The 9,645-nt window shown below is 36.5% G+C and overlaps 1 protein-coding gene across 1 annotated transcript; it reads right to left on the bottom strand.

Annotated features, from left to right (window-relative positions):
* Nucleotides 1-1,307: 1,307 nt before the first annotated feature.
* Nucleotides 1,308-2,547, bottom strand: LOC136244776 (uncharacterized). Its single transcript, XM_066036335.1, has one exon. It carries the CDS (start codon nt 2,405-2,407, stop codon nt 1,364-1,366), a length of 1,044 nt encoding a protein of 347 aa, XP_065892407.1. The 5' UTR covers nt 2,408-2,547; the 3' UTR covers nt 1,308-1,363.
* Nucleotides 2,548-9,645: the final 7,098 nt, after the last annotated feature.

The following is a 9,645-nucleotide window of genomic DNA, read 5'->3' as shown; positions in this document are numbered from 1 at the left end:
TCTTTAACTAGGGACATACTTGACATCATCACTATAATGAGGTGGTCTCAATGAGGTTGTCAAGTGCACCTTAACTATATTTGTTACTCAACGTGAGTATTACTATATTAAGCATTATAAGGTATCACTGTGTATGTATGCACTTGTCGTGTTCACATACTGTTTTGGCTTCCACGAACACAAAATTAAACTCATCTTTTGAGTTGCGGGCTAAATAGACTACCACATTGGAACTAGAGAGTCTGATTTCTACAGTTTTGGCACTTTTATAACCATGGCTTTGTTGGAAATGATGTTTAGTGAGCTGGAAAACCATGAAGGGCCAGTCGCATATACACAAGAAGCCAGTACAATACTTAACGCATTACTGTAGATTCATACATGAGATAACTTGGAGTGTGTGTATGAGGTCTGTAAAATAGTGTACTAGGAAAAGTAAATGCTATCACATGTTTTAAAAAGCTGCTAAAGATATGTGACTAGATTTGTTAGCTCACGTACGTACGTACATGCTTGTGAAATTCTCAGGTATCACATTAAAGTGTTCAAAAATGACAAAGCTATGTCCATCTATACCTTCGCTGCTTGAAGACATCTTACATTTGACAGCCTTGTACAAAGGCAGCTGAATGTATTGCTCAAGTGGAGCAAGGGAAATTATGTATGGATGTAGCAATCAAGTTGCAGGGTAGTATACCAGAGTTGCAGATTGTGCCAACTGGTCAGATTTGGTAGATCCAATCAGATATTGCAAATCAATATATGTGACCAGATTTGTGAAAAGGAGTCTTCCACACACATCCAATTTACGTAATATGACGATTAATAACTTAAGGTTGGAAAAAGATATTGACTTGAATTGTGGTCAGTAGTAAGTACTGACATAGCTTAATGGATGGAGACAATGTCAGGTTTATATGTTAACTGAACACTAAGTTATGGTCTCCCAAGTTTAAAGAATTGGATGTGTGCGGAAGACCCCTTTTGCAAATGCGGTCACATATGGGCAAGAATTTTTTTTTAATCTATAAAAGTACTGCGTATAATCTATAAAAGTCAGGCTGTATTTTAGGCTGCTTGTGAAATGCAATTGAGCAATTTGCATATCTGATTTGCAAACATGAATGTTCACACATGCTTTAAATATGTGAATAACTAGCTCAGTATGTCCATGGCATTGTCTAATGATCAGTACAGTAAGTTGATTGCATTATTACAAAGTATGTGGTTGTAAAGAATAGCTCACGTGCAAATCGCTGAATTGCATTCTGAAATCGATGGTAGAACTGAATTTGCATATGCAAAGTAGTTTTTAGTGTAAACAATTACTATAACATACTGGTATATGCATGTCTCTATTGGGTCACCATTTTCCAGCATTTTGTATTCCAAGTTGTATGTTTCCAATGAGGGAATGCCGTCTTTTTCCCTTAGCCTTTCTGCGTACTGGCATACAGTGTGTAAAGGAACTCTTGGCTGGACGGCCAGCTGTAATCTTCCCTTTTCCACGTGACAATCCCGTTCTTCTCCGTCCAGCAGAAGCAGGTTGAATGGGAATTCTCTTGCCATGTCTTATTTGGCCACCCTGTATTCCTGTTGTGGTTCCCATTTCCCACCCAAATTGGTGAAAGGCTGATGACAACTTTGCAAGAGATCGATAATCAGATAATTTCTCAAATCTGGTTAGAAATTTATCGACTCCACTCATTAGTTGTGGATCACAGGAGGTTGTCAGTTTTTCTTTAAGAGTGTTCATTGCTTGATCTAATCTTACACATATATCATTGCATTGCCTTTCCTTGCTTAACTCAGCATTGCTTGCTTGTTCATAGTTTTCCTTATCTAATGCTGGATCAAAGTCCATGGCACCAGTTCTTATCAAGTCCCAATGCGAACCTTCCATAGTTTGCTCTTCAACTTTATCTTCTTGACTAGTAAGTCGTTGTTCTATTTGCTTTTGATTGATGGATGCATAATAGGCAATGTCATCATTAGCATTTACTCCAAGAGCTAATTTAGCTAGATTATGTTTAGCAGTTGCAGACATCATGGTGACAAAATTGCATGAGTCATCTCCATAAGTAAGTATGACAGCAGCTTGATGCGCACATGGAGAACCATCTTTACCTTGCAGACATGTACATACCCCTATTGCAACATTGGTGTCGTAGAATTTGCTTCGATCTGTTCGGCTTGGCACTTTGTACCACCCTTCTTGGTCACTTTTTGTTATACTATCTTGGCAAACTTTTTTCACATTTATCCCTTGAAATCTCAAAGCAATGTAAGTTTGTAATCGGCCATTAGCTATACTTACCAACTTTCGCTTGTAGTACAACTCCAGTGTTTCAATAATAAAGTAAAACATTTGTACTAAGTTATATGCTTTAACTCGACAAAACACCATTTCTTTTATTATTTTTATACCTGCTTCAGCATAGTTATTTGTATGATTTCCTCTTATCAATAAGGACTGACGATAACAGTGTGCCCAGCTGAATCGCTTTTCCCATATTTCCTTAAGGTGCTTGATAAAATTTGGATATTTATTTGCAGTTACTGAAGTAAGTAGGTGTTCGAACTGTGTCTGTAATGCAGATTCTGTTTTGCAGTACGTAAGAGATCTCACATCTTTAATTAGTGATAGTCTATCAGCATTTGTTATCTTGTTTTGGCCATTGTGAAGCCGCATTTGTTCATATGCATGACGTGCGGACGATGGGCTGTGACCATTTTCAAAGAGTTCATAAAATTGTTCTTTAGTGTCATCTGAAATATCGCGGAAACTTAGAGCATGAGCTGAAGTAATAGGGTGGTTGTGCGTAAACTCAAGGTTTAACACAGTATTATGTGTGAGCAGATACACTGTGAAAAAAGAGGGATATAAGATGGTATTTCCAGTGGCTTATTGAATACAAAAAAGCTTGGTATAACCTGTTTTATACTAACAATCTCTTGTAAGACTTCAGTTAATGTGTTAAATATACTGAAACCATATATGTGATGGTATAGTGTGGACATTATATTAGATATAAGCTATTTAAGGTAATGTGGTAAATAAACTGAAACCATATATGCAATAGTATAGTATGGATTATACTAAAGTATAAAATTGGTATAATACAGGATTTATATTAAGGCTTATTTGTATTCAATAAGCCACAGGAAATACCATCTTATATCCCACTTTTTGCACAGTGATAGGGTTTAAATTTTTGTGCCATTCTTTGCTTTTTAGTTGGTATTTGTACAGTCAATGTAAACTTTGATGAACACTGAGTCTTTTTGTTCCTAAGTTCTCCAGTTAATGGTCTTTTGGCCTTTTTACACTTTGTCATTGCTGATGCTGCAATTTGTTTTGGTGTTAGTTTTTTCCTAAAATGTTGGCAGTGTCTTTCTGTTTTGTACAAAACACGAGAACACCCTGCTTTAAATGTCCGAGTTACACGGTAAGTTGTTAGACTATGAGCTTGCATTCTGTCCAGCCATTCTAATGCTTCAACTTGATCACTAATATTTATACGGATCTGGCATGAAAAATTGAATGGAGGGGCACCATCAAAGCATTCCTGTGGTACGGGTTGAAACAACTCTATGACATATGTGTACTTCTCATTTGGTGGAAACACTGTTTGAAGACTTTCACACAGGTTTTCCCAAGCTAAAACATCACAATTTGGATCACTATCTGGTAGATGAATAGGTTTTCGGAGTGGGCTATCTGGCTCACTATCACCAGTTGAATCTGTTAGCATATCAACCTGATCAGTAGCTTCACCAGTTTTAATATTACTCTCTAGTGTAATACTTTCAATATCGGAATCATTAACCTTAACCAAATTACTCTGTTCAGGAATCACAATCAGTTTGTTGGTATGTAGTTCTTTGACCATATCATTTCGTATGGAATGCATGTCTTCCTACAGATATTAGTTAATAACATTTTATCATTACAGTCTATAGCAGTACATGGCTCAAGAACCATGTGGGTATCAATTCCTCAGCTGTTTACTGAGTGTTGATGCAATAAAAATTTAGTCGTTATAACCACTAATACTCAAAAAAAGCAAAAAAAACAAGCCAATTCATGCCCATGGCTACAACTTGTTTATTTTAAAACAACAGCTAGGGGTGTTGGGAATTAGTTTTATGAAAAAGGCCTCTTCAAAATGTCTGAAAATAAAAAACCCTTTGAAATTTCCTGCTATACAGTAGAAAATAATTGTGTGATTCACCTGGTATAAAAAAATTAATATCTATTAACTTACTTGTGTGAAGTTCATAGGAAACTTCCCAATGAAACACTTTGCATACTACAAAAGGAGGATGAAACAACAGTATGGCTTATATGCCTGCTCACCTGAAGCAGAAACACACCACAATCACTGGAATTATATTGTTTAGGTATATCCTGTGTTTTGCAAAGTAATCGGCAGTTTTGTACTATCTATATTGTTTACCTTTTCATTAACAAAAGTCCACTGACTGAGGTTTATAGAAACATTCTCTTTTTCTGCTCTCTTCTGAAGAAATTCACTATGTACCAGTACATATTACAACTCTTAGTGCTTGTGTACAGTGTATATGGATGGTAACCTGGTAACATCAAAGTATGGAGATGACTTCACATTCGAGTCAAAGTAAGTCATTTTCTGTTCTTGCAAGTTCACAACCTACACAATCATAAACATATAATTTTTATTACAACTGAAATTATATAGCAGCATATTTTCACCTACCATTAGTGTCCAATGGCACTCCATGTGGTTATACACAAACGATATGTAGTCAGCCTTCGTCAGCTTGAGCTGTGGATATCGGACACAATAACTAAAGGCAGTGAACTATATTAATGGTTTCTCATCCACAAAATTGGGATTTTCATGTGGGCAGGAGTTTTTTCATTATTTATTCTTGAAGAAAATGCACTGCACCAGCAAGCTATCAGCTACAAATGTTATAAGTAGGGCTGGGACAAAAAGTGAAATTTACCTTTGGACATTCACTAATAAAATGTTTGAACATTTGAAGCTTTTCACGCTACAGGTTTTCTTGCATTTGTTCAATCACATTGTTCTTAAGTTTTATCTTTCTAATCCTATTTAATAAGTATTTGGAAAGTGCATAGCAGTGGCACTGAATGACGTGATTGATTGATTGAAAATGGGTATGTCTGCTATACTGCAACCATGTACAGGCAAACATCAACTAATGGCTAAAAAGGACATTTTCCATGCATTACCTATCACATTATAAGGCTTGTTAAGGCTACAACTACGGTAGCAAACTAAACTGTGATAGTTTAAAAGTGGGTGTGGCACATGAAGATTGTAAAGAGACAAACAATGTTCACACAAGATGGATAAGCAGCTGCAATAAAGATAACGACGTTTATTTGTAATTCTTTCATAGGCTATAAATGCATTATGAAGCTTTGAAGGATAGATTTAAAATTCGAAGATAACTTAACTTTCGAACCCATGAAACATTCGAAGCTTCGTCCCAGCCCTAGTTAAACCCAATCCTTCTAATAGTTTAACTCAATCCTTCTAATAGTTTTTGCTGTTTTTTGAGCAGCAAGATGCCTCCTGTACTGGCTGTCAAGGTTCCTCAACCCATAAAATATGCAGCCACACATGTTCTTAGTAGCAGTTAGAGCTGAAACATTTGATTCACTTGGATATTTGCTTGGTTGTGCTAGTATTTGACAAAGTGACAATAATCTTTTTTACCAAGAACTGCAGCACATTTTGATATTCGTCAGAGATTTGTTTTCAATTCTAGTTTTGATATTCATTTTAGCTCTAGCAGCAATAATGAAATTTAAGGTAATCAGGTAAAACTGATGTGGGAAAGGATGAGAAACAATCAATTTATTAATAAAAGGTTACAACTTACATTACGGTAATACTGGATCACTGAGTCTACACCTTCTGTAAGCATCTTTCTGGTAACTTGACTATTCACTATTTCTATACGTATTTCCTATACATGCAAAATAGTTACATCATCAAATAATGATATCTTTAAACACATACATGAGTGTACAAAAGAAATTTGAAATTTTCAAGTAGTAATGACTTTACAATAGAAGTACTTGAACAAAGGGATCAGCACCCGAAGTGCAAATATCATCCTACAATAATTCCTAATCTTCCTGGTTCCTTACACTTCTTTGTTAAGTCTTTTTGTGTGCTAACTACCCCAAATTGACAAACTTGTGCTGCCAGCAAAAGTGGGAACAAAAAAGCAGGACAAATGTAAACCCATGGTGTGTGTAATTGTACTGTGCATGATATCTCTAACAGTGAGAAATCAAAAGCCTATCGTTATTGAGTTACAGTTTTCTGAAAGCATCAGTTAGAAAATGGTAAGCATAATATCCTTTGATCTTTGGAAATATGGGGTCTTTAAAATCACTAAGAGACCTCTGAAGAGGTTTATAGACAGTACAAAAAATCTACTTAAAAACTTTGTAACAACATAAACTTAATTATTAGTTTCTTATCCTGAAAATAGCAATGTGTGGGAGGACAGATTTCTATTTTACCTTACCAGTGGTACAATTGATGTAGTAAGAAAATGAAAGTGAGGGTGGGGATGAGAAACTAATAATTATGATAACATGGCCAAATTTAAGCATTTTGGGACACAAAAAGGCACTTGATTAAATATAAATATATTACCAATAGCATAATTATCGGCCAGCACCTATTATCAACTCGACCATGCATCCACGAATATTTCCGTAATCTGTGATAGTGACATGTAGAGCTCTGGTTGCTGCTGCATTTTTTTATAAGCACCCATTTATACGTGCCTGATTGAAACCAGGATGAAGACGCCGCAGGAAGGGACTCTTGACAACTGATCAGAACAGACAACAGCTGCTCACTCTCAACACTATCAACTGAAAACAAGGAAAGAGACACTATTTGTTGTATTTGCAATCAAAAAAGCAACAAAATTCCCAATAGAAAATTTACGTGATCACATGGACTGAATAATAGTAGTTGCACTTGCAAAAAGTGTAATAGAAACTACTTCTCATTGTTCTTGGTTTGACACAGCTGGTTTTAGATCCATTATTAAATGGTTTTGTCAATATCTCGTTTGAAAAGTATGGAAAGGATGTGAAACTTGGTGGGATAATGCACTAGTAGCCACTGAATAACATCATAATAAGTAATATCATACTAAGCAGAATATAGCAGAGTTTTGTTATAGCCAGTAGTAGCTGGGAGTCAATAATTGTGCAATTGTAAATGTATGGCTTAGCAATAAATAGCAAATTTACAGTCTTGGTCTAGCACGCAGAGCTTGTTAGTGGAATGGCTCATGTGAAGTTTATGAGATAGCTCAAGGAAAGATGAAGAGAATGGTGAAAAGGGGAAGTTGATAGGATGTACCAACTGAAGTTATGATTATATAGAAGGACCAAACTTAGTTGAAAATTGGCCACTTATAAGCTACTGCCAATGTACCATGAAGGCTGGTTTATGGTTACTGAGTGTTTTTGTGGAAAAGTACAAACCTTCATGGTTCCTTGCTGTAGTGTATGCTAAGCGTGATAACATTAGTTTAGTAGCTATCACTTACCAGTGACACATTGGCATACACCTTAATCAGCTGCAAATATCTTGTGATGACCTATGTAGCACAACCGTGCACACCAATAATTACAGCATTCTGAATGCTGAGTACTTTCTTACTTTATCACTTAACCAACCCCCTGTAGTCAAGCAAGACATGTCTTCTTCAGTAAGGCTTGACCCATCACATAACTCAGAATCTTCATCACTCAGACTCAGCACGATTGCATCATCATTCTACAAAGACACGTAACTTCAGTGACGTGTGGCGTGATCACTTCCAAGTGTTTTTGAATTCAAATACAGCGCAATCAATAGAAGTGTATAGGCACTCATAAAACAATTTCACTTACGTTCATGAAGCTCTATAAGTGGTTTCCCACCAATGAGCGAGCAATGAGAAGGCACGGACTAATAAAATTGTAGTAACCAAGATTAATGTTTCAACTTACATTGTTATCCATGAAGGCTAATCCGTCCTAACATATGAGGAAAAAACACAGGGGTTCAACGCCTGGCGGCAGGTGGCAAGCCAATATGCGCCAATATTTACCACAAGGTTAATACGCATGCGCATATTTTGGAAAGGAAAATTTTCTAAGTCAGAAGTGCGTCCAAAAAAAAAATTCGCTCGGTCCGGCAGGACCGATTTTGGATACCAAAACTGGTCGGGCCGGACCAAATTTGGTTGACCAAGTTTAGTCAGGCCGGACCATTTTTGGCATCCAAAATTGGTCCGGCCTGACTAAAATTGGTCCGGCCCAAACTTTGTTGGCCACATGCACCCCCTGACCACTTGGACCAATTTTGGTTGGTCCGCGGGTGTACCCGGCATTGTGTGGACAGGTCGGTCCGTGCTAAGTATATTGTGATGGATCACTGCAGCCGACTTAGCCTGGAAACTATATAAATGAGTAGCGTAGTTTAATTTCCCGAGTTCTGTGATTTACGGAAAATGCATAGGTCTATAGTAGCTAGAAACTAAATTCCATGATCTATATATATGCAGCGATGAACACAGTCGCAAAATTAATGCTGTTTTAATTTAAAGCAGTGTGGTATGATAAAAGTACTGTATTCTTCTTCTCCATGTCAATAGCTAGCTGGGAAGTAGAGGTTTTCTTCCGGCATACATCAACTCAAATGCATGGTCAATGCTGGATTCATGCATGGTGGTCAATGTTGCATACAAAAACACAGGTAACAAAATATTCTTCCCAAGTACGTTTTTATATGTTCAACCATGTTTGAATGTGAAAACCTTTTCTTGTATTATTGATATAAATTACCAATTAAATTAAAAAAAAAAATGTTCAATAAACTTCACAAGCATCATCAGCTCTGCAGTGTTTGGTTGAATCTTTCATCCAGCCTGTTTGTTTTGAATATGACAAACAACTATAGCAACATGATGGAAATCACCAGCCTATGCTGGATCACTTATACTTGAGGATGGTAGACAATATAAAAAATCTACCATTAAAACATGTCTTATCTTCAACTACTGCATAATTATATAGCTCAGAATTTAATTTGTTAATTCTGACCCTTGCTCAGTTTTTTTATTAATCTGGGAATACCCATGCATGCACGCATTGTCATAAACGGATACACATATTATTTCAGGGACTGATCCAGAGGGGTGGATGAGGTGGCTAGCCACCCACCATGCATGGCCTTGCAGCCACTCAGATATGCATTATTTAATAATGAATATTACTGATCATGAACACTCTTTCGTTATATCAATATGAACTAAATCCCTACATTGCATCAGATTCCAATGCTAGCTGGCTATAACCTTACAGTAGATGGTAGCAGTATACATGAATTTATCTATGATCATGGGCAGTGTTTTAACTATTACCAGGCAGAGAACTTCTTGAAGGAAGATATGGGGCCTGCTTTAGGATTGAGTCGATTTTACTTTTATGTCTGCAACAACTCACCCTAAGGCTGTGGAATAATGTGACTGCATGCCTCAAAATTTTAAGTTGGCTAAGTAGTAAAAAACATACTGAGAATATTATAGCTATAACCTTTATAAGGTGAT

The sequence above is a fragment of the Dysidea avara genome, chromosome 2 (assembly GCF_963678975.1).
Source record: "Dysidea avara chromosome 2, odDysAvar1.4, whole genome shotgun sequence".
In the NCBI taxonomy this organism is placed as follows: domain Eukaryota; kingdom Metazoa; phylum Porifera; class Demospongiae; order Dictyoceratida; family Dysideidae; genus Dysidea; species Dysidea avara.
The sequence above is the reverse complement of the archived record's forward strand: the minus strand, read 5'-3'. Positions and strand labels throughout refer to the sequence as shown.

What these genes read in the sequence shown, in the direction of transcription:
- LOC136244776 (XM_066036335.1), bottom strand. Translation starts at nt 2,407, where the DNA reads ATGGTGTTTTGTCGAGTTAAAGCATATAACTTAGTACAAATGTTTTAC.